This window comes from Rhea americana, unplaced genomic scaffold (assembly GCF_003343005.1).
Source record: "Rhea americana isolate MKP2758 unplaced genomic scaffold, rheAme1 scaffold_23, whole genome shotgun sequence".
NCBI classification, from domain to species: domain Eukaryota; kingdom Metazoa; phylum Chordata; class Aves; order Rheiformes; family Rheidae; genus Rhea; species Rhea americana.
Genome location: NW_028186346.1, coordinates 4,004,943 through 4,029,825, shown reverse-complemented (window position 1 = coordinate 4,029,825; position 24,883 = coordinate 4,004,943). Strand labels below are relative to the sequence as shown.

Here is a 24,883-nt window from a genome sequence, read left to right as displayed (position 1 = left end):
AACGGCGGTGACGGAGCCGCACGTGCCGGCCGCGCCGGTATCGCGCCTGGGGGCCGCGCGGCGATGCCGTTGGGGCGCGCGCCCCTCCGTGCGCGGTGGGGGCGGGGAGGGGAGGGCTCGGCGAAGCTCGGCGAGGCCTCTCCTCATGGGAAGGCGGGAGGGAGGGGAGGGAGAGAAGGAGGCCGCTCTCTGAAGCGGCGCCGGGGATTTTTTGGCTGGGAGATGGGAGGCCGAGCAAGGGCCTCTCGCAGGCCCGGCCCCGCCGGAGTCTGTGCGGCCTCGGCCGCCTCCCGCCCCGGCAACGCAGGCGGGCTGAGAAGCCGCTTTCCCCCTCGTTGCCTAAGGCTGCCGTGTTTGGGAGCGAGCAGGCGAGCGTGCCTGCTGGCTCCGGGCCTCCGCTGCGCAAAAACTCCGAGTTAGGGTGCTCCCACACCTCGAAAAGAGCGTGCTTGAGTCAGGTTTCAAAATCTGCTGCCGTGGGTGAGAGCAGGACTCCGGCATCCAAATAGCTGGCTGTATTCCAAGTATGGAACGTGTCTCAGCAGGCRTTACATCTGCTTACTGAAAAATTAATTCTTTGGGCCTGGCCTTTTCAATCGCTGTGTTGGTCTTGAGTGAACTCAGCTAAAAATGGCTATTTTCTCCTATCCCTTTGATCTACTCCCCACTATCCTTCCACTGCCACCTCCCCTCTCCACCTGAGTGACGTAAGGAAGCACTGTGGACAGATGCCATAACAGCTTTTCTGTCTCCTCTGTGTTTCGTGATGCACCGCTTCAACATTACATTCAGTTTAAAAAGATTTTAATTAAAACGGTATGAAACTCTGCAAGGATATTCCTAGTTAAATAGGTCACTTGAGGAAGTTAAGCATGTCCATAAGTCTAGTGTGACTTTGCTGGTGTTAAGCAAACTTTTTAAAAAAAGTGTGCATCTGTGAATTAAAATATTTCATGCATTCTTTTTCAGGCTCTTTTTGCATGATACAGTGAAGAAAAATACAAAATGCACGTTTTCTGTGTATAGAAATTTCTCCTATATATRTTAAAGATCTTGTGTAAGGCTCAGAGATCTCTGGGAGATAGATTTCGTTATGTACTACTTCATAGTTCCTTGATGAAGCAAAACATCCTAATTTACATTTTCCAAGATGTTTGAAGGAATTCAAGGCATGAACATTTTGGACAGTTGCTATTTTTATTAAATATTTGAGCATTAACTGTTTATAAATGCAAGTATATTTATACATTGTAAATGGAATAGAGTTTGCAGTATCATACAGATAGTTGTAAAGGAAATTAGCAGAATATTTTCTATTTCAGGTGTCAGAGCAATGCAAAGTTCAGTGATAACCCAGGCAGATCTGTATTTGATATATAGCAAAAATACTAAATAAATTTCTTCAGAGATAACAATTGCTAGAGGCCCTGTTCATGGAAAAAAATAGGTGGCAGAAAGTGCTTCCTTGTAGCAGAAGACTGCAGTGTTGCACTGCGGTATTACAAACACCACACAGCTCAGAAGAAAGACGAAAAGTGATTCTCAATGTACTTACATATGCATGTCTGTGCATATAAATTCTGTTTGTGCTGGATAGTGGTGAGTTGAAAATCAGATCACAGAATTTCCTCATTTCTGATTGATTTACCTCTTTCTTGAGACTGACATTGCATTTTGCTAAAATTTTGTTTTTATAGCCCTCTGCAGATATTTTTCTGAATTAAAAAAAGTCGTGGCAAGTGATGGAAGATGCTGGGGTAACTTCCAGGGGCATTGCCTGAGCTTTAGGTATTGCAATAAAGTGTGGCTCGTACACTGAAGGCTAAAGATTTGAAAAAATGAATTTATTGCCGAATGTTTTGGAAGATTGCCTTCTAGGGTGGGTTGAGTCAAAAAGCAGGAGGGCTCAGTATCCTTTGCTAGTGTTACTGACCTAACTGTTTAAACTTCTGGTATCCTAAAGTTCATTTGGTAGATTAGTGAAACCCCCTACTGTGCCTGAATATATTCTTGGGAAGACTCATCTTTTGTACAAAAGTGGGGAAATAGGAGAAAAAGCAAGTGAGACATTCTCCTGGTTTTCCTTGGCTATTGGAAAAGGAGTTTCTTTCAGTTTTTCCCATGTACATGAGTAGAAATGGGTCTGAAGGATGAGAGAGACTGGTAATATTTGGGACCTTAAGTTGCTGAAGTGAGTGTTTAACCATTCCCGAGATGGATTTGGGTTTTTCTTATGTGGGATGTGGTAAGGGTTTTGATAGATATCTGAGGGTTAAAGGAAATGCATGGGTCTCCATGGCAATCTGTGCTGTGAAACAGAGGTGTGCTGCAGTGTGTGGCCATGGTTGTAGGGTGTGTGTGCTTGTCATTTGTGAGGGAAGCTGTCCTTACACTAGTGCATATGACAATGGCTGTTGCTTGCATTGAAGTAGATGCGTGTGGTGTACTCATTGTGGTCATGTTACAGTTTGTGTTGGAAGGACAATATAAGATACGCAGATGCAAGGTGAGGTTCCCTGGGAGTTGTGTGTGGAGTGTTTCTAGGAGATGACTGAAGAAGTGAGGAATCTTTTATTAAGGGGGACCTGAGGAATGTGGAGAAACTGGAGGGGGAGGCTAGCGAGATGGTTGGGAGTCTACAGCACATGACCTTCAAAGAGAAGTTGAGGAAAATGCGCTTATTCAGTCTGATGAAGAGAAGGCAAAGACGCGCTCTTAATAGTAGCCTACAACTCTCTGAAGGGTTGCTACAAGCATGTTGGAGCCAAATTTTTCTTGGTAGTAGCAGATAATGTAACATGAGGCAGTGGCCACAAATTGCTACTGGGTGGGATATTAGGAAAAATGTTTTAATGAGAAGGATAGTGCAGCCATCCAACAGGTTGCCCAGAGAGATCATGCTGCATCCCTCCTGAGGGGGTTTCAAGACTCAGCCGTACAAAAGGCACAGATGACCTGATACAGTGTCAGTGATAGTCCTGTTCTGGGCAGAAGGTTGGGCTAGATCATCACCTGAGGCCCATTTCACCCAATATTTCTATGAATCTGTGGTATAGCCTGTAGAACAACCTGTGGAATGGGGTGTGTTGTCAAGTATGTGTTATATGAATTCTCCTGGAGAGGTGTGTATATAGGAATGACTGGAGGCATGAGAAACTGAAGTGTGTAGGGAAGGGACTGAAAGTGTAGATGTAAATATGGAACATGGGTAATATGGCAGAGGCAATATGGAGGACTGAAATACTAGGACGTGGTTGCAGAAAAAGAAGGTTTTGGAGAAGAGTAGTAAGGATGAATGAGGGAACAGGATAATGGTGGAGAGAAAAGATATTTGTTCCTGAGGATAATGTTTGAAGCCACTGAGGAAGAACAAGGAAATGGGAACACCAAGGCGGGAAGCCCTGGAAATTGTGGTAAGGCAGGGAGATAGGCACCAATTGTTGGATGCCTTTGAAGGAAATCATTTGGGGATGAGGTGGTGAAATTGGTGTGTATACGCAGGCCATGAGATGCTTTGTGGTGTTTGAGGATGTTGGAAATGAAGCAGGAATGACAGGCTGATGTGAGACAGTAGGGTTATGCAGTTACAAGAGACAGCTTGTGTATTGGTGTGAGGAGTGAGGAAAGCGTGGAGAAACATCACGCCAAAGGAGTATAAATGTGTTAGGGTGAGAAGGTTATGTGAAAGAAATGATGGAAGTACCAGGTGGTGGTACTGATTGTGGGGAGGTGGCAGATTTACGTGGAGATCTGATCTAGGAGATGAATAGCTGAGGCTGGAGAAGGGTGTAAGATAGCGTGTGGGTAGCGGAGTGTAATGTGGCAGAGTGAGACAGGTTTATGAGTCATGAGCGACAAGGAGGAGTGACAAAGTAGCAGGGGGGAGATGTATTGATGCAGTTAACTCARTTAGGTCTGTATCACATACAGACTTTTGATGAAGCGGGGTAAAGGGAGTATGGAGAAGTAAGGCATATGGTGTATAGCCATGGTAAGAGTTTGTATATAGCAGAGTGTAGTTGAAGGTGTATTTATTAATGATACTGCGAGGAGATGCTAACACATGTGCAGAGTTCAAAGCCAAAGGAGCACTGGGGTGCAAGACAGAGGGTTAATTGGTATGATGATGCCAACGATGCTGTGGAGAAACTGGGGGAGGAAGATACCAGGATAGGGAAATACAGAAGATTGCTCTCTGGGGTAGGTGGGCGTATGCAGCATCGGGCACACATTCATGCGGGGAGGTCTGGAATGAGGGGCACAGCAGTGGTGAGCTCTTTGCATGCTCCAGAATAGTGCAGCTGCAGCAGCTGGGGTGGTGAGGGGCCGGGCACGCGCCAAGCATTGCCGAGCTGATGCTTCAGGGCAGTGGGGAGRATCATGGCTGATTTGGCCAAGGAAGGGGCTGTACCAAAGCCCCAAGCGAAGAGTGCCTTTGAAGGGAGTTTGAAGGGAGAAATTTGGGAATAGGGGTGGGGCAGCAGTTGTGTTGGATTGTACAGAGACCTGGCAAGCAGACTAAGGTGTTTCRGTGCAAAGCAGGGAGGCAGTGGGGATGTCTAAAGGTTAGGAAGTGGGCATATGCCTGGGAGGAGGGATGAAGCAGGGAGTGGGGCATGCATGAGTGCGTTCAGGGTGAGCGGTGCCTGCACCAAGGAGCCTGGTGCACCAAGGAGCCACCAGAGAGGTGGGGGAGGTATGCGATGAGGACGAGCGTGGCGGGGGGAGCGAAGGGGGCCAGAGGAGGCCCCCTGAGGGAGGCCGAGGTGCATGGCTAGCGCGGGAAGCGGGCGGGCTCTGCCGAAGTCCTCACTGCTGCTGTTCCCGCAGGGGCGGCTGGGCTGCAGCTGCCATAGCAACACGGAGGACAACTTGGAGCACAACGTGGAGGACGCTGGCACTCAGGAGCTTGAGGGAGCACAACGCGGAGGACRCTGGCACGCAGGAGCCTGAGGGAGCCCCGGCACACCGGACATGGTAAGCACCGGGGTGGTGGTGGCTGGCGGCGTGGTGCAGCAGGCCCCCGGCTGAGCAGCGGTTTCTCTCCCTCCCACAGCCGTTCACCGAGCGTGCCTACTACCCGGCGGCAGCAGCAGCCGCGGCGGCAGCGGGGGGAGCGGGGCCGGTGCCTTTTCCCACCTTCCAGTTTCGCGGGCGCCACGARAGCCCAGACTGGCGGCGGCTGAGCGCTGTGGACGTGGGCCGAGTGTCACGAGAGGGCGACGTGGCGACCCTGCAGGAGCACCTGGGCCATGTCACCTTCTGCAGCGCTGAGCGAGAGCACTGCCCCCACTGCCAGGGCCCTGCCGACCCGCTGCTACTCAAGCTGCTGCGCCTGGCCCAGCTCTGCACCGAGTACCTGCTGCACTCGCAGGAGTACCTCAGCGCCCAGCTCAGCAGCCTGGAGGAGGCTCTGCAGGCAGCACAGGCGCAGCGTGACCAGCTGGGCCAGGAGCTGGCCCGCAGCTCCCAGGAGATCAAGGGGCTCAAGGAGGAGTGCCGTCGGAGGAAAAAGATGATCAGCACCCAGCAGATGATGCTGGAGGCCCGTGCCAGCTACCACCAGGTGAGAAGAGAGGTCCTGGCAGCCTGGTCATGCTCGTGCCTTGGCCTCGCCAGTGCTGTGCCTGCTGAGGATGAGCATCAGAGCAGCCCCTCTCAGGGCATGGTTGCCTATTGGGTGGGAGGCTTGTGCTGCAGAGATGGGGGACATCCTGAAAAGGGGAGCCTCACTCTGGATGTTTTGCTTCACCTCTGTGTTTCACAAGCTTTTGGCTGGTATCTCAAATTTTTGAGAGTGCTACATCTGATTTTACAAATTATCTGCTTAGTAACTGTTCTATAGATTCACTTTTGATATGTCTAAAGTGTCCAATATGCGCGCATGCATACTCAACCTGTGATAAATGTGTTACAGCTTTCTGTTGCTATSTTTTTTTGTCTATCTACTGCATAGTCATAAAATATGTGGCAGATGTAGCAGAATTAGTGATCAGCAGTAACCTGTTTGTATGCTAGTCTTCACTTTCATGTAGTATTCTTCCCCAGGCACTAAGTTTCTGCCTCTGTGCATGACTTTGAAGTGACTCAGGTGTACAGGAATAAGCCCTGGAGRGTTAGCTCATCCCTAACTCCACAGCAGTCTGTTCTGTAAGCATCTTGCCTGAGAGGCTTAGTACATTGGTGTCCAGACTCTGGCTTGTTCTTTTTTTATTTCAATTCAGTTCTTTCAATTTCAGATTGAAATGCCTGAAATCTGAAAAGCATACTGGACACCAACTTGACACAGTATTTCAGGCCAAATTTGTGTCTTTGTGTCTACAAGCTTAAAGTCATTTCTCTGTTTTTGGTAGTTCTTGAGATACTAGCAGTCCTGATCGTCAAAATTCTCCTTAATCATGGAATAGTTACAGCATAAAACCAATACAAGTTTTCTTAACAGTTTGTATGACCTTATACCCACAGTATAATATAAATGTCAGCAGACTGGCAAGGTTTTACTGTTATGACATTCTGAGCAGACACCTCCCAAAGCAACTTCCATTATCCCATAAGAAAACAGTATCTCTCTTCCCTGCAAAAAAAAAAAAAAAAAAAAAAAAAAAAAAAAAAAAAAAAAAAAAAAAAAAAAAAAAAAAAAAATGTATATTTAAAAGCAAGTTAAGGCAGTCATCATTTTGGAGGTTCTTAGGGATGTCTGCATAGCTGCTTCCAAGCTCTGCAACAGAGCTGTGCGCACTGTGGGAAGCAGAGCTACTTAGAGAGAGCTGGGATTTTTACAACTTTCTGCTTGCAGTAGACAAGTTGGCTTAAGTGTTTCTGCAAGGAAATGCATACTTTCTGCCTGCTGTGTAGAGTTGTACATATGGTAGGCTTTATGGGAACCCTGTCTTAATGTATGCATTTGAGTATTAGAGTCAGGACAAGGGCTTGATGTAGCTTCCTTTTAAAGAGCCTTTATATGTCTTACGGAGCAATGCGTCTGTCCTGTGTTGCAAACTGATCATGTGCATCATTTTACCTGTAAACTTAAATAGGCAGCTAAATATGTGATAGCCAGGTAAATATTGCAAAGCTCTTCCAAAGTACTTGTAGGCTGCAGCTATCTCAGTGGAAGCAGAAGAGGAGTGTGGTAGTGAGCTTGGCTTATCACTAATCTTTTTCTGCTTGATGGCATTTTAAGAAGGCCAAGATGGAAAGCTACTTCTCTTTTTTATTTCATTTCATATAAAGTAAGTCCCTGCCCCTCCCCTACTCTCACTCCATCCTTTTTCCCGCCTCTGTTAGTAAAATCTTATCTCTACAAGTTACTTAGATTCATGTAGGATAAGTGAGTTCAGAGAGTGTCATTGAATAATTCCTACAAATTCTACAGTGATTCAGGATTCTGAATCTGAATGCAAGAGTTAAATTAAACTCTTTCTAGGATTTGTAAATACATTTCAACAGTGTGTTCAGTAAGCAATAATCATTTATTATTATCTATGCCTTGATTTTCTGCTGACCTGCAGTGCCTAATAATAGGATTTTTGCTGGTGTTGCTCTGAGGGAGTAGTTTAGGTTCCCTTGAAGTCACAGCTGTTCTGCAAACAAGCCCATAAATAGTTATTTGCCTGTTTTAGTGGGGATACACTTTAATGAGAGGCCCAGTAACCATGTTTTGGAATTCAAGCTAAATGTCTTTAATCCACCACCAATGTGAGTTCAACTGATTAAATACTACTATAAAATGATACTGTTACCCACATGTCACATATTTAAAACTCTTTTGCTTGGTACCTTCATCTTAGTAATAAAACCTCARTTTTAAATATTAATTTTTCACTTTCTGATACCTTATACATAAATCTATATGCAAGTATGGTGCATGTGCCTRTAAGTGCACGTTGCATCTAACACTGAAAAGTAGTTGCAAGAATAATGTCATGTGATTCAGAACATAAATATTCCCTGTCTCCTGCAATAAGAGCTTTCTTCTACTACCAGCAAGTCAAACTGACATAAAGTTTGTGCTTGAATGGATAACATTATTTCACAGCCAATTTAATTCCATAAATCATGTGCAATCTGTTACACTGTAAGTTCCCTTCTGGTTCTTTGCTACATACTGTATTTCTTAGCTTCAGTTTTATGTTAGCACTTTCTTGCATTTATCCAACAAAATCTGTCTTAATAATTCATGGGTTTAGTGTTTGTTTTAAGATATCTATATTTAATAGCCTACTGGCTATCAGTAGCAGTATTTTAAATATTAGATGACATCTGGGAATTTGATTATAATGACATAACCTTGAATCTGTTAAATCAGCTTTTAAATGTTAAATTCTTMTCAGAATGAGGAAAATGGACTCAGCTGAGTAGCTGTGGCTTGTTAACATATTTATTTGAAAAAATGAGAGACAGATAGTGAGCTACCCTACTTAAAGCAATTAGGAGYTTTATAGTCAGACCAGTGCATTCCACAATCTGCAGATGTGGTTCAGGTTTTATAATACTCAGCTGCTTTTAATGTTCTATAAATTAGTGGAATGTATTCTCAAGATGAACTGAATCTTTTGAAGTGGCAAAGGATCTAAATTTCACTTAAAATGTGGTTGTAAAGAAGAAACTGTCATATATACCATTAGAATGCAGGACAAGCAATAATGAACAGATACATTTTTCTGCTGTATTTATTTGAAATTAAGTTTGCAATAAAGGAACTAGGTGAAGCATCTGAAGCATTTTCCTGAAAATTCCTTATACCTTGTTAGGTTTTGAATCTTGATAACATAAACATGTATCAACAAATTATCATGTCAATTTATAAACATTCAGCTTTCTACTTGTATTACATCTTCCGCATGGCTGTCACGGATTCTTCCTTTTTTTTTTTTTTTTTTTTTTTTTTTTTNTTAAATCCGATTCCCTTTGTGGATGTCTGGGAAGGTAAAGATGCGAGAATACAGTCTTTCTGCAAATTAAATACAAATTTTTAATATAAAATGAAAAAACAATTTGGGGCCTGTGAGAACAGAATAAAGGGAAAAGAAGCAGATTAGCTCTTTTTTGTTTGAAAATAGCTTTGTAGTATGGTTTTCATTTCTAGCCATTTTATTAACAGAAAAATGATGAAAATGTTGAAATGAAGACAGGAACTAGAGAGACTTTGGAGAGAGAAAAAGGTGGATTTATGAGAAGATATTAGGGATCCTGTCTTATGCGGTACCTACTACAATTTATGTGTCTCCTCATGTATTTAATAGAACTTARTGGGAGATTAAGAGTATTAAAGACATGGTTTGACTTGGTCATGAATAGGTATGTATGATAGAAGAATTCATAGCATAATGGAAAGATACTAGCTAGGGGTAATAGAATTAAGTAAAAAAAATAAAAATTGACATGAGATACTAATGAAAGGCTTTCAGATAGTAAGCTTTATTAACAAAAAGAGTAATTTTTCAGAAAAAGTGGAAGTAATTTATAAAAAAAAGTAACCCATGTTGATGCATTTTCAAAGCAGTAATAAAACAATCTATAGGATTAGCTAGTGGCCTACTAGCTGTTTTCTGTCTCTAAGTTTGTTACACTATAATTTAGTCATTTTCCTGATTCCTAAATTAACCTAGTGAAATAGAGATTTTTAGATTTGTTCAGCCATTACCAACTTATGTGGGTTCAAGGAAGAAGCAAAAGTTTGGTAACACTCTTTTACAGTGGGAAAAGATTCATATTATTTTTTCTTTTTTAATTCCTAATTATGACATAATTTTTCTTTAAATTTTGTTTTAACCAACCACAGAATATATGAACTCAAATAGTGTTGTAATTTTAAAAATAYTGAGTAAATAATAAGACCAGTAATTTAAACAGCTTTATGCTTTAAAAGATGGCTGATAAATAGCATACAAATGGGTATATATATCTTTTCTTACAAAATTATCTACTGTTACTGTCTTTGGCCTGAAATAGTCGACCTTTTTACATATGTATGATCTTTCTAGTATTTTTATCTTTCAACTCATTAATGTTTGTACTCAAACCCAGCTTCAGTGGTTGTTCAAACTATATGTGCCCTCCTTTGCTGTGATACTCTGAGGTATCTTAAGAATACTTGGGCTGCTGGCTGGACTCAATTTTTTGCTGAACAATGTTGTCTTAATTTTTCCTTATACTCCTCTACCTGCCTATTCATCTTATCTATAGTTTATATCCGAATTTGAACTTACCAGATCAGAGCCTTTTATGTTCAAAAGTTTGTGCAATGTCTAACACAATGGGATTCTTATCATAGAATCACAGAATCGGTAAGGTTGGAAGGGATCTCTGGAGATCATCTAGCCCATCCCCGCTACTCAAGAAGGGTCACCTAGAGCATGTTAGACAGCATTGCATCCAGGTGGGCTTTGAATATCTCCAGCCCAGTTCTCGCAGMTGTTCCTCAGAGGGCAGGTGCTCCAGCCCTCTGATCATCTTTGTAGCCCTATGCTGCATTCCCTCCAGTAGCTCCATGTTTCTCTTGGACTGGGGAGCCCAGAACTGGATGCAGTACTTGAGATGAGGCCTCCCCAGGGCTGAGGAGAGGGGCAGGATCACCTCCCTCCACCTGCTGGCAACACTCTTCCCAATGCACCCCGGGAGATCAATGGCCTTTTTGGCCACAAGGTCCCATTGCTGGCTCATGGTCAACCTGTCATCCACCAGCACTCCCAGGTCCTTCTCTGCAGAGCTGCTCTCCAGCAGGTCAACCCCCAGCTTGTACTGGTGCCTGGGGTTATTTATCCATGATCATGACTGACAGACATTAAATAACAGAAATATATTAAATTTTTTTAATGGAAAACTGGCACTGTGAGAGTTCTAGTCATCAATCTTTTGAAATGGGATTTATTAAAGTTGCCTATTTTTGACATTGTCTGGAGAAAATATCATAACCTGTTAAAAACACTAACTACTTTGTTTACCAAACACAGATATTACTAATGATAATATTTTTATCTGTTTTTTTTTCTAGTGTCAATTTTGTGAAAAGGCTTTTATGAACTATTCATTTTTACAAAGTCACATGCAAAGGCGTCATCCAGAAGAATCTCATGTTGGTATGTGCTTTCGTATTATAAAGAAAATTAATATAATAGTGTAGAARTGTGTAAATGTATCAAGACTATGCAGTCTGTGATTTTGCATAGCTGGGAAAAATGATTTTGACATTCCATTTTTAGGTGGCAGGTATCAATTTCTATGATTGTAAGCAACATGGACTGACAAAATGTATTGGGCAAAATATGTTTCAGTCCCTGGAAAGTAGTTAACAAAAACTTGTATGCTGTAATTTCAGTACCTTTTCAAACTAATTTCCCTGCTGAATAGTTTTTTCAGTGGCAAAGTTCAGAACACAGTTTTTATGTAGGTAATCAAGCCTAATGTGCTGTAAATATGTGGGTAAAATGAACAAGTTGCACTAAGGAAAATGTATGTTTTTATATGCAAAATAATCCAGCTCTCCTGAATGCAGTTTGAATAGGATCAAGCTCTCCTAAACTAAGCTGGCTGTATAATGTAGTAAGAAGAAAAACCTGTGAAGTATAATCCAACTTCATATATCTATGATAGTCTTGGTTGCTATTTCACTATTATATATACTTTTGTCTCTGTTCCTTGATAAATATTTAAGTTGAAAGACATTGCTCTCAATGTTTCTTTCATTCATCCTGATTTTTTCCCTTCCTGTTAGGCTGCATGTTTATAATTTATTGCTAAGAACTAATAAATAGTGACCAAGGATAGTGATTAAGAAAGAGTTAGGAAGAAAAAGCATTTGAGGGGAGAAAGAGTAAGAAGAATCTAGTGAGGTTTGAACTGTAGTTGTCGGTCAAATAAAAGAGCAGGAACAGTGAAGGGAGTTTTCAATAAGCGTCTGAGAAAGCATTAATATATCAACAGAAGAAAGAAGCTGTTGTGCACTTGTACAAAAAAGATAGTGGAAGGAGCTGCAGAATCACTTGAACTAATTATCAGATAAAAAATTTGTCCGAAATTGCTGTATGAAGGAAATGCTCCATGCAGTTATATCTGAAATAATTTATTCCAAAATAATATTTGGCATTGTGCTCAGATTGCCAAAWGATGAGCAGCCTAGTAAATCCTTGGTAAACTGATAACATGTTTCAAGATTAAAGATGTTTGTAATTTTTGCTTATCTCTAAACTGTTTTTTACTGTGATACTCCATGTGAAACTTAGGGAACAGAAGTTCTGCCTGACTCATTACAAATAAATGAAAAGTTATATTTCAGATGGAGTTATTACAAAAATTGATTAGAATAGGTTAAATTAGATGTTAATAGAATCGTACAATTGAGATTCATTTTATCCTTCATCTGTCCTTTTTTGATAGAGCCTATGTTGCTTATATTTCTATAATACACATTGAAATTACATGATACTTCCCCCAATACTTGCCCAATACTTTTTTTTCTGCATCTTTCATAAGCTATTTCACAAGTCACCAATACTGTTATTTTTTGGTCTTTGAGAATAAAGTTAGCAGTCCAGAGGATATACCTATTTAAAGGCGTCTGTGGAAAATCTTGTGGGAGGGGAGATGGTGTTTGAGGGTCACACCTGATGCAGATGTTACYGAAATATTATAGAAAAGCATTTGCAGTAAGTATCACATTTCCAAAAATTACAACACACTTTTTTAAAAATCTGTGTTTCTTTCAAACAGTACAAAAGAAGAATGCAAAGACAGACAAATTGCAGGAAGAAATCGATAAACTGAAGGAGCAGTTACAGCTCACCAAGTCCCAGTTAGAGGCTGAACAACATGCTAATATGGTTAGGTTTTCTAAGGTAATATGTATGAAGTAATGTGAATCTCTCAATAGAATTAGTACTTTGGACTCTTTGCTTGTTTTGTAACTAGAACAGAATGAAAATTTACARCTTGCCTGCTTGGCAGCAGTGTTGCTTGGACATTAGAGTATAGCCATCCCAGTAGTTTTAAATATCCCTTTTCTCCTTATTTCCACCACAGCAGAGGTGGAAAAAAATTAAAAAGTGGGGATTTATGATACACTTTGAGAAACAAATTTTTGGCATAAGAGACATCTTATTTCTAATGAGTAAGTTGAAAATTGATCTTGATACTGCAATTTGCTCCTTCTTAGTCTTGTATCATGCTTGAAAGCTGTGCTAAATTGTTTTAAACATAACCTGTTAGAACCTTCTTTTGATACATCACCCAATATTCAGAGCTTCTAAATGGCTTTCTTTGTATAGTTTAAGGACCTTCAAATATAACTTTAAACATTAGGTTTGGAAAGAAACACTAAATTTTGAATTTAACAGGAATAAACCAAACAATGCTTTGACTAATTATTTTTTTCTTTATTTCCAGAGGAAAAAAACAATCTTCTGTAAAACACAGTTTTTACTTTCCTGAACACAGTCTCCATTTCTTTCTTTCCTTTCTTCAGTCCTTTCTCTCTTCTCTCAAGGCCATTGAACTTTGGTTTTGTTTTTTTTTTCCATTTCCAAAAGCATTAAATTTTGAAAATGAAGAGCTGAGGTAGAGTTTCACTTAGCATTGTGAGTAGCTATATTTTTAATCACACAACAGCAGATTTTTTTCATGTCAGTTCAACAATATCTTTTTATACAGTATAATTAACTTTTATCCTGCAACATCATCATATAATATATTCAGATTAGCCCAGTATTTCTTTCATACTGTCTGTTTATTTTATAAATTTTATTATATATTTTTTCACTGGTTTTGAATTTTTCTTATACCTTCCAACTGTAATTCTGTAGACCATAGCCATAACATTTTTCCAACTTCTGTTCGAAATTTCATTCTAAAAACACCACTTTCACATTCAAGAGGCACTGCAGAGACACCAAGAGAAGAGCTGCTAACTCTGAAACAAACAAGCAACCAAACAAGCAACTTTATTTCCTGTAGAAGAACCAAGAGAATAAGTGCCCATGGCTGTAAAAACAGCATAGCTACTTGTTTCCAAGAGTCCTCTCTGGGTAGAAAGCGTTCATTGATGGCCACAGCCAGTGGATTGTCCCCTGCTGTCATTTACAGTGTCTGAGCTKTTCCTGGCGGTGCCTTTACACCGATGTGTTTTTCATCCTTCTCTTCTTTCTAGCAATGTAGTGAAATAAGTATAGTAGATGCTTAGATATCCATGCAGTTTAGATAGTTTTATCTATGCTTACTTATGCTATCCAGCTACCCATAGCTGGATCTAAGTCTTGTGACGCTCTAAATGTTGTGCTTCTTGGTTCCCTGCACTGGCCTCATGAAGTCTGTARTTTACAGATCTATGAAACTACATCTTTAAAGTTTATAACTTGGTGTGTAACTGTATATTGAACTCACACTTTAGATAGACATTAAAAAATATTATGATTAAAGTAACTTTGATGGAAACCCTTTGTTCCATGAGGAGTTTCCTTTACTGGAAGAAAATATAGACTGATCTCTAACTTCTACTGTGTGCCAGTTGCCAACTTTTTCTTTGCACTAATGTGGGTCAGTGAAGGCAGCTAGAAATGAGACAATGCCTCAGCTTTATTCAGAAGTATTTCAGTGAAGATCTGCATGAGGGAGCCAGAGCCCCCTTTTTTTCACATTAAAAGCTCAGATAGACAGTTTCATATTCCTGGAAGCTGAAGCTTTCATCTAAGGTTGTGTCAGAGTAATGGGCATGGATCTACATGGGCAATTGCTAGATATCCTACTCATTCTTTCTATACCTCACTTTTCAGAGGTACATCTGTARACACGTAAAGAAAGTGCCTAAAGCAGTGTTCTTGTCATGATRTAGAATCCAGGGTGTTCATAACAGGGCAGCATGGATCTTTTGGTGCCTTAGGAGGCTATTCTGAAGCCAGTTGTCTTAGTTGAGACTAAGGGGACTGCCTTCAGTATCCTGAAACTATTACCTTCAGTGTTATGCAACAGGAGGCTTTTGTCGCTTCTGTGTTTTGGGGGGGTGTAGGAGAAGATAGGAATCTGAAATGTAACTAGTTGGGGCTTGTCTGCTCTGACTGACGTCCGCTGTCAATTTAAGTATCCCTTTGTCCAGGAGAGAATGGAAATAGTCTTTCTCCCTATTTTTTCAGGCATTCCGCTACGGGAGAGGGTTCAGATGGAGACTTTACTGCTTCCAGCTGTTCGTCCCTTCTCCTTTGAGCTGATAGGATACTGAAGATCCTGTGTTTCTTAAGTGTTTGGATACTGGAATGACTGCTTTTTATAGATAGCAGGAAAATAAATTCAGAGTGAATGCCTTGAAGGAAAGGAGTAGGGGTTGCCAAAAATGTGTATATATTCTGGGCAGTGAAAATGCAGGATTTTTTTCTGAGAAAGGGTTAAAGGCAGAGAAGGAGTGGGCATCTGTGCTTGATAAGACTCCCTTTTCTAGGTACTGTAACACTGGAGCATGCCTGGTCTTGCTCTCCTTTTGCCTCTTCCTGTTTTCCCCATTCTCCTGATAAGTGGAGGAAAAATGTGCACTCAAAACTTGAAAACAATGCTCATTAYAATATAAAAATAAACAATATTTAAAGAAAAAATATTTTTTATAACAATGGGGATGAGAAAATATGATGGCAGGAAAGAGGAAAAACAAGATTGATGTGCACTGCTGGAATTTAGAGAAATCTGTTATATTTTACTCTTTAAAGCTTGATCATTATATATTTTTGCCCAGGAAGGGACCTACACTGTCAATTCTGAACAACTTGCCAATAAACTAACAGYATGGGCAGCTGGGCAAGTGCAGAGAGTCTCATGCTACTTTCAAATTTTGCTTTCAAATTTGCTTTCGAGGTTTTTGGTCTATGACAACAAAACATTTCAGACTGATGTGCAGACTTCTTCTGAAATGTCATACACACACACACACACATACACACACACATATATATACACACAGACTTTTGGGAACTCTTAAGTAGGCCATGAATCATGAACCGGAAATGACTAAGGAAAGCTCATAGCAGAGGTAGTCATTCTGGTTGTAGCTTTATTGTTTTTGTCCATTTGCAATTGAATTCCATATTCAGAAGTTAATAATTTTTCCTCAAATATAACCCACATATGAAAAAAGTTTTTATTCAGCATCACTGACATTATTGAACTTTTTATCCACTCAGTTTCTTTTATCCTGTTCCTTTTAGCTCTGTGTTCTGTATAATGTAGAATTCTGTAGTGAAGGTACAAAATTATATTCCATAAATTGTTTGTGAAGACTGAGTTCTTAAGAAGAAATAGATAGATTCTGAGGCCTGAGATACAGCAGGATTAGTTCAACCTGGGCTTCATAATAGAYTTCCTGAGGGGGTCCTCAGATTAATTCAGGGATCCATTCAAAAACCTGTTCAACATATTCATGCACAACTTAGAAAAGAGAGTAAGCAGTGAGGCAGCAAAGTTTGCTGATGATACTAAGTCATTCATACTCCTAAGAAGAAAGGCTAAGTGTTCAGATCCACAGAAGGACTTTACAGAAATGAGAGACTGAGTAATGGGCAGTAAATTAAATTTAACAGCTAAAATAGGATAAGTCCATGTGGAAGAAAAACAATCTGGTCATCTACAAAGTGATGGGGTTCTAAGCTGAACATTGTTATGAAAGGCAAGATCTTAAGGTTATGGTAGATGGTTTCATGGAAATGTCAGTCTAGCACTTAGTAGCAATCAGAAAAGCAAAGCAAATATTATAAATAGTTAAGAAAAATCACTGCATAAATCTGTGGTTTAGCTACAGCTTAAATACTGTGTGTAAGTCTGGTCCCTACATCTCTAAAAGGATACAGTAGAATGAAAGAAAATCAGAGAAGGGCTCAAGGATAATCAAAGTCTGGAAAGCCTCTATATTTAGAATAACTGAGTAGGCTAAGAATTGTCAGTCTGAGAAAGAAACAACAGCTTGGTTGTAGTGGGGAATATGTGAATTACACAGGTAGAGTGAGTAAGTATCAGTTCTTCAAAATTTGTTCAAAATTGTTCAGTCTAAAAGTAGTTGGTACTTCGTGTGMCTTGTGGAGTTCATAGGCAAAAAACATTGCAGCTGCTAAAAGTTGATAGAGCTTCAAGAGGAAACTGAAAAAGCATACGAGGAGAAATCTGCTGAAGGCTACTAAGTTTACAGAACCACATCTGGCTTAAGAAGTCCTCTGAGCTGAAAACAGTTGGCAGCTGGGAGACTGTTATAAAGAACATTCATATTTGTTACTCTACCTGTCTTTTCCCAGGTATCTACTGACAGCCTCTTTGGGAAGCAGGATGCTGAACTAAGTAGACTTTTGATACAACCAACTAAGGTCATATAATGAACTTCTGAGAATTCCTGAGGCTTGCTTGTTTTGATAGCAAAGTGTTTAACGTGTAATTCTGTGTTTTTTTGAGAAACTAATTTTTTTTTATGTTTTTGATGTCAAAGTGTTACCAATTGAAAGTGACTGTTTGCCACACATAGTYTGACAATTTGGATGCTTGAATTAGTATTGTATGTGAGGAAAAAATTACAAATAATGTTTTTTAAATAATATCAGGAGTGTGAACAGCAAAAATCAAAAGAAGAAGAAATTCTACAATCATTTCATAAATGGAAAGAGGAGGAAAAAGAGAAATTGGCTGATGAAATAGAAAAAGTGAAAGAGATGTTTATGAAAGAGCTTAAAGAGTTATCTTCAAGAAATTCAACATTAGAAGATGTAAGTGGTTTAAATTTTTCAACATTTTGAGGCATAAATATCTTACAGTAGAAAGTAGGGAAACTGACATATTTGAAACATGATGTWATCATCTGAAGGGCCTTCTTATGAAATTTTAAAAACATGGTTGAACGATAGCCGTAATTGTATTCTTGTATTCTGTTATTTTATCCACAGAATAATCCACATTATTTTGGTTGAAGGAGTTATGTTATCAGAAAGCTTGTCAGTATTTTCTTACTCCTGAACCACTGAGTTCTTGTTTATGTACTAGTAAACATTGTTATTATTACTGTCTATTAGATATCTCTCATATCAACACTCTACTGAGTGACATAGAGGAGATTAATACTCCTGACAGCAGAACTACATGTGTTTTCCATACAGTCAAAGGAAGTGCTTTTCAGAGTTTTATCTAGAAAGAGATTTGTGAAAGAACAGCTAGATCAAAAAGCAAACACGTGTGGCTTGATTGAAGCAGCTTATATTTTGTAGCTGGTAGTTCCTGTTTATATTTACATGACATATTCATATAAAATGTACATATTAATATTACATGAAATTGATAAATGCTGACCTCAAAGAAAATATGTGAGGAAAGTCTGATACAAGTCTTTGTACAGTTACCTTTAAAGTAAATTTCATATTAAATTATAGTTTCATAAAATCCATATACATGTTCTGACCTTAAATTGCTTTTTTCATTTCCTCTTAGCAACTGTTAGCATTACAAAAGTCTAATATGCAACTAAAATCCAACTTAGGGACTTTAAAAGACAGCCAAGAATTTGTAGAAGAGAAATCTCAGAATCCTCAGGATTATCACAATGTGGTTAAACTTCTTGAAAACCAGGTAACATGTTAACTTAAAGTATTACTTCTGACAGATTGCTGATTTTTTTTAATGTTTACATCTGTGAATAGGATTTTAAATTCATCAGTAAAATTTTCACCCTTCTGTCTAAAATAGCTAGATTTTTAAATTTACTACTATTTAATACAGTCTCTGTAATGGAAATAAGGGAGTTATTTCTCTTATGCTTTATAATTAAATTTATTGTTATTCATTTATTAATATTCCCTTATTATTTTTATTAAAAGTGTCTAGCCATACCAAATACKCTCCAGTTGCAGTTCAGTGCCCAAAGGCTCTAATAATCCATTTACGTTTGTTGATCTAGGAGGCTGCTTTATAAAAATAATGATAAAATTAGAATTCTCCATTTTCTATGATCAAAAAACTACTAAGAAGTTTTCAGGCAAGATTTCCCAACGTATGACTTTTAAATTATCTGAAGCTATTGAACTCGTCAGGTGCAACTTCTGTACTGGAACTCTATCATCTGTCCAGCACAGATGCTGGTGCTAATGCAAAGTTTTTGGCCAGTACTAAGTCCTGTCTGTCAGAAAGATTGAGTTAGAAAGGGCCACTGAGGCCCTGATTGTTGCATTGCACTGAGACTCACCTGTATGTCCAGGCTGTTCCTCTCAAAAATTTGAGTTGCGAGGCTGCTGGCACCCAGGAGCCTTTTCTCCTTGACTCTTTGAGATGTGCATTATATATCTCATGGTTCTTGGGATATGCTGCTATCATCAGGAAGTTTGGTCACCCATGCTCAAAGATAGAAAAAACCTAATGAATTTTACTTTACACTTTCAATTAAAAAAATCATCTCACTTTAAAATTCAGATATTAAGATTGTTTCTTATCATCACAGTATGCAAAATACATTGTTAATGAGTGTTTGAAATAACACTTGGTTAAAAGAAAGACTCTTATCACTCCTTACTGTTAGTAAACAGAGATGTATCAAAATGCTTTATATTTCAGTCACTACATAGACAGATCAAAGCCTTTTATGAATAAATATAGTTTACATACTGTTGGTAACAACAGTATACTTACGTATGTGAAACATGGTGATGACTATTCTACGTCCTCAATATGAGGTTAGCAAAGTTTCGTGTCATCAATAACCTTCTCAGTACATATATTTTATTTTAAAAACTGCGGTATGTTGAAGTAAATGTTAATGTGTAATTAGGAAGAATTAACGTCGTTTTGCATTATACAGGAAGGTAAATGGACATCTAGAATACAAGCCCTTCATCAGGAACATGAGACAGAAAAGAGTCTGGTAAGCTGCACAGCAAACCACTTATACCAGAGGGAGATATTTTCTTATTTTCTTACTCTTGCAGTAGCTCTTGATGTGTTATAGTAAGAACATCTGTTAGATTAGAAAGCCTATGTCACAAGAATTTAGTAGGTGTGTCTTTTTAGAAGTATTTATTATTTTTGAATTTCTGTTATGCTAGGATCTTGAAGTTTCAGTGACCAGAGCTAAAATGGAATTTATCATTTAAGAATCTGAAAAACAACTGAAACTATACCTCTGTTTTGAAGAGCTCACAACTGTACTGTTCTGAGAAAACTGTTTTATACAGCGTTTTCTTTTATGTGGTTGTGCTGAATATTTAAGATAAAACTTGCCAATATGTAGCTTTCATCTACCTGATACCTTTAGCTACTGTGGGCCTATGGCACATGTCTCAATCTTTTTTCTCTTTTCTTCCACTTCTCTGTTTCTTTTCTTGCTGTGGCTATCTAACTCAGAATCTGTTGAGTTTTTCTAGGAAAGGGCACCATAGCATTTCATTTGGCATCTGTTTGTATATTTTACTATACAAAGATTTTTTTTTTTATGTGCCTGCATTTCTTTTTAATGTCTTTCCTACTGTGTTTCTGTTGCYTCCTTTCCTTTCATTTTCTTTCGTCTGCATGACTATGTAAGAACTAAACAGGTCGTAACAGTCTGGCCAATACTTCTGCGCCTCTGCAAGAGAGCAGTGGGGAAGAACCATGGAATATTCCCCAAAAAGATGTAGTTAATCATACACCCACATACAATGCAAAAATAAAATAAGGGAGGAGTAATGTAAGTATTTCTTTTGAGATGGTGCACCTAAAGCACTGTTCCTCTTCTATATTTAGGGCTAATGTATTAGGTTTATCATGCAAATTCACATCTTGTTTCCTTAAGATATTTAAGATACAGTGAGACTGTTCATAATCAAAACATTTTTATACAGTCATATGCTTTTTCCTGTAATCTTATTTTTAGGCAATCTCAGCAATGTGTTTGCATGTCCTTTTCTTTATGTTGAGATTTAGGTAGTTCTCCTGGTGTAAATAAAAAATGATTCAGGCAGCAGTTTTGTAATATATCCAATGTCACACATGTGACATTGCAGCCCCCGTAAAAAAAAAAAAAAAAAAAAAAAAAGCCTTAAAAGAAATATTTAAACATGACTCTTGCTTGTTTAAACCCAGTAGTATTGAATAACTATATATAAAATTTGGTTACTTTTCTGCTGTTTGTTTCTAGCTGCTGTCACAGATTGAGAAGCTTAAATCATCGGTGAGAGAAGACCTGAACAAAAGTAACACTTTTTACAAGAAAAGAATAGAAGAGTTGGGGCAGAGGCTTCAGGAACAGAATGATCTAATTATTACTCAGAAGAAACAGGTCAGTTTTTGTGAAGCATTCTGGGTTTCAGGGAGCATAGGGCACAGAGAAGCATTTTCCTGATGTTCAGTCACTGATGTATCTCCAATTGCRTGGGTAGTATTCCCAATTGGTAAGAATGTTACCAGAGTATTTTGGTTGTATTTCAGAAATGATGTGGGTAAATAGGAAAAGATCTGGAAAAGAGACACAGGAATTAAAGCACAATTTAGAGTGAAAGATTTAACAAACAAGATGTTTTTAAGAAGTTTAACGGAAGTTAAAAGATTATTAGATCACCATCTCCAAAGACCAAACATGAAAATTTCTGATAGTATACAGGATTTAATCTTTAAGTCACAAAATAATCATAATGAGATCTAGTATTTGAAGTCTGAAACTACATGATTTCACACTAGAAATAAAGTATAATTTTTATAATTGTGAGACTAATGAATGAAATGATTCCTTTGAAAATGTTTTGATTTTTCTTAAAAATATTATTATTTAAATTTAATTTTTAAATTAATTTAAAATATTATTCAAATGTAACAATGAATTTTTTTGAGGTGATCACTGGGTGAAGATCTTTGTTAGTCTGGAGTTTAGTGTGTGACATGATTATGTTATGCTAACAGTCTGTTCTTTTATATGTTCTTTACAAAACACACACAAAATTTTACATATTTTTATGAGATTAATGATAGGCCTGTAAATACATAGGTATTTACAGATTTGGAAGGACAACAGTTTTTATGTCTCTACCTTAGCAGATTTGATAGCTGTTCAGTGAAGGTGTAGTAGAAGAGGACTTAGTCCTGCACAAATTACTTGAAGTGACCCTTTTAAAAAAAGCAGTATTATCACAGATGTAAAATAGGTTCAGAGGRATCCAAGTTGCTATTTGTGAAATGTAATTATGAAGATCTGCATTCTCAATACTCTAAAACTGGAAGGGCTTTAGAATTAGCTAACACTTCAACAGGCCATGAATTGAGGCACTGCAGGCTGGGTCTAAAGTGCTGAACAAAAGGCCAGGGTCCATATCTTTGTGCCAGCACTAAATGGTACTGACTGTGTCTTTACTGTTTGGGATTAGCTTCTGGATTCACCWGTTTCCTTTTTTCTTCAGACTGAATTACAATCAGCTTGCTTCCTCTAGGCTCTCAGCATTGTTCAGTACGTATTTTGAGTAGCGAATAGGCAGAGGTGTAGAGCACACAGGAGAGCTGTTCCTGCAGCTAAAACCCACTGTGTGTTTAAATGTTTTCCTGGAGTGGAGCGAACTTGCAAAACTGAACATGAACTGCTGAAGTAGAAGATATTGAAGCTGTACGTGTGAAAGTGGCCTCCAAGACCACTGTCATTTCACTTTAAAGCCTGTATTATAAATGATGTACACAGCATGAAGTCACTTAAGACAGCAAACAGACTAAATCTTAAACATTCATTAAGCGTGAGTGAAGTATGCATTAGGTAGTTGCATAAAGGAAGAGAATAATAGTTTTCTCAAATCATTGAAGAATAGTTTCTGCCACRGAGTAGTATTTCATATTAAATATGCATTTCTAGATATTGCTAGTTTGCATTTCTAACTATTCATGTTCCTATCTTTTTTATTTTAGATAAAAGAATTGTCCACAAGATCAGTTACAAGTATTAAACCATATGATGGTAAGTGCAAGATATAACAAAAAGCAGTTTTTATTTCCGATTTTAAGAGTTTGAAGCATTATAATTTATTTAAAAATATATATATCAATTTTATTAGTTAAATATTGCAATCAAATCAATACTTGCAATTTATTTGTGTTTCTCAGAAAACCTTCTTGTAATACCGTGCTTCCATGCCTTTGTATTGATTCCCATAGTTCATATTTTGCAGTTGTAAGGTCTTGTGTTGTACAAAATTTATCTCTTGAGTAGTGAAAAGATATGAAATATGGTAGCTATATTTTGTATTATGTAAACAACCTTTGATTTTGCTTTATAAATATAAATTGATTTTTTTTCATATTTGACTGTCCTTAGGCTGTAGAATTCATAAAAGGGTAAATATTGAAAAAATAGAAAAAATTGTTTACTATATCAGTTAAGACAGATTTTTAAGAAGTTTAAGGATTCTAATGATGATTTATCTGTGCCATGACTTTCACCATTTCATTGACACTTCACCAAGTCCGCTCATTTCCAATATTTCACTGAGTCCATTACAAATAGCTAAACCTAGTAATACTTGTGTTTCAGGATGCAGTCCTAGACAATAGGTACCCTTTGATGTTGCGGTTGCGGTGACTTGAAACAGGTTTACTGCAACAGATGATGACAGGAAGATTAAGACTTAATTCCAATGTGGGAAACATCTTGCTCTGTTAGCAGAGTATTGGCTCAAACTGAATCTAAAGCAAGGCGTAGATTAGTTTGAGGATAACACTAATTAATCTGTATATAGCTGTGACTTTTTTTATAACATTTACCATAATACATTAACATTATTTTTTGCTTTTACCTATTTTAGCAAACACTTCTGTACAGCCTCTTGTAGAATATAAATCAAGTCTACCAGTGATGCATGGTAAGTTTTTGTGATAGGTTCAGATTCGGTACTCGCAGATCTAACACCCTGTCTTCTGAAATGTGTTACTTGCTGAATCATAACTGTAAGAACAGTTACACTGAAAGAACGTAATTCGAATGGCTCTTCTGTTTGTCTGTATTGAGAATTCCTGTGGAATAATTGTAAAAGGGACAGTGTTGAAATGTGTGACACTGTTTGGATATGATACAAATAGAAAATAATTTCAGAGTATTTCCTAGGAGATGGATATTACTGGAGCACTTTATATTCAATGAAACTAACTGTGAAAGGGAAATAAAATGATTTCTTTAGAAAATGTGTTTATTTTGTGATACTTGCATATACTGGAATTTGCATAGAAAAAAATATGAAGGTGTTTGTTTATAGTGAGTCTTGAAATACTGTATTTTTCATGTGATTTCAAATGTCAAGGAAGAAAAATACAGCAGAAATAAGCAWAATAGACAGTCATCCAGTCTATACAGTTTTAATAAAGTAGAGCTTTATTCACCTGTAGATCACTATTTAGTTATTTTATCCAGTGGCATTGTGGTAATACGTAGTAGTAAGGAGAAAGGAGAAATCTACCTTCATATTGTTCTGTGTTTTGTGAAAGTAGCTTTCATTTTTTGTCAGTATGCAAAGTATTAAGAATATTGTTTTAAGACCAGTATTCTGTGTTCAATTAATTCTTTATTTTCATTTCYGTCAGGAAAATAATATAAAAATGAACTTGGAGCAAATAAAATGCTTAAATCTTTAAAATAACGGTTTATTAATTATTTGAATTATTAAATAWTGAATTATTATTTCTTTTAGTTTTAAAATCTGCCAAGGAGAGAGAAATGTGATTTGCCTAAGAGAAATGTACAGAATTTTTCTTTTTCAACAAATTTAGAATTGTTTAAAATGGCATGGGACGAAAAGAAGGGGTAATATACAACAGAAGCTTTAGATAACTTGAGTAGGAATGAAAAACTGAGGAAAATGAAGTGTTGATGTCAAAATATTTGATATGAGAAATATTAAACTAAGGAAAATAGATTTTTTTAAATATGGTAAAATTATTTGAATAA

The 24,883-nt window shown here is 38.0% G+C and overlaps 1 protein-coding gene across 2 annotated transcripts in view; it reads left to right on the top strand.

Annotated features, from left to right (window-relative positions):
* Window positions 1-4,830: 4,830 nt before the first annotated feature.
* The window catches only part of DZIP1 (DAZ interacting zinc finger protein 1), a 37,506-nt gene continuing 17,453 nt past the window's right edge, over window positions 4,831-24,883 (top strand). For both annotated transcript variants that reach the window (XM_085305962.1, XM_085305961.1), the window contains exons 1-10: window positions 4,831-4,977; window positions 5,057-5,566; window positions 10,997-11,081; window positions 12,712-12,836; window positions 17,559-17,720; window positions 18,436-18,573; window positions 19,796-19,858; window positions 21,110-21,250; window positions 22,855-22,903; window positions 23,748-23,804. In XM_085305962.1, coding sequence (XP_085162088.1) covers window positions 4,975-4,977; window positions 5,057-5,566; window positions 10,997-11,081; window positions 12,712-12,836; window positions 17,559-17,720; window positions 18,436-18,573; window positions 19,796-19,858; window positions 21,110-21,250; window positions 22,855-22,903; window positions 23,748-23,804 — 1,333 coding nt within the window. In that variant the 5' untranslated portion in view covers window positions 4,831-4,974. The remainder of the gene's footprint in view (window positions 4,978-5,056; window positions 5,567-10,996; window positions 11,082-12,711; window positions 12,837-17,558; window positions 17,721-18,435; window positions 18,574-19,795; window positions 19,859-21,109; window positions 21,251-22,854; window positions 22,904-23,747; window positions 23,805-24,883) is intronic.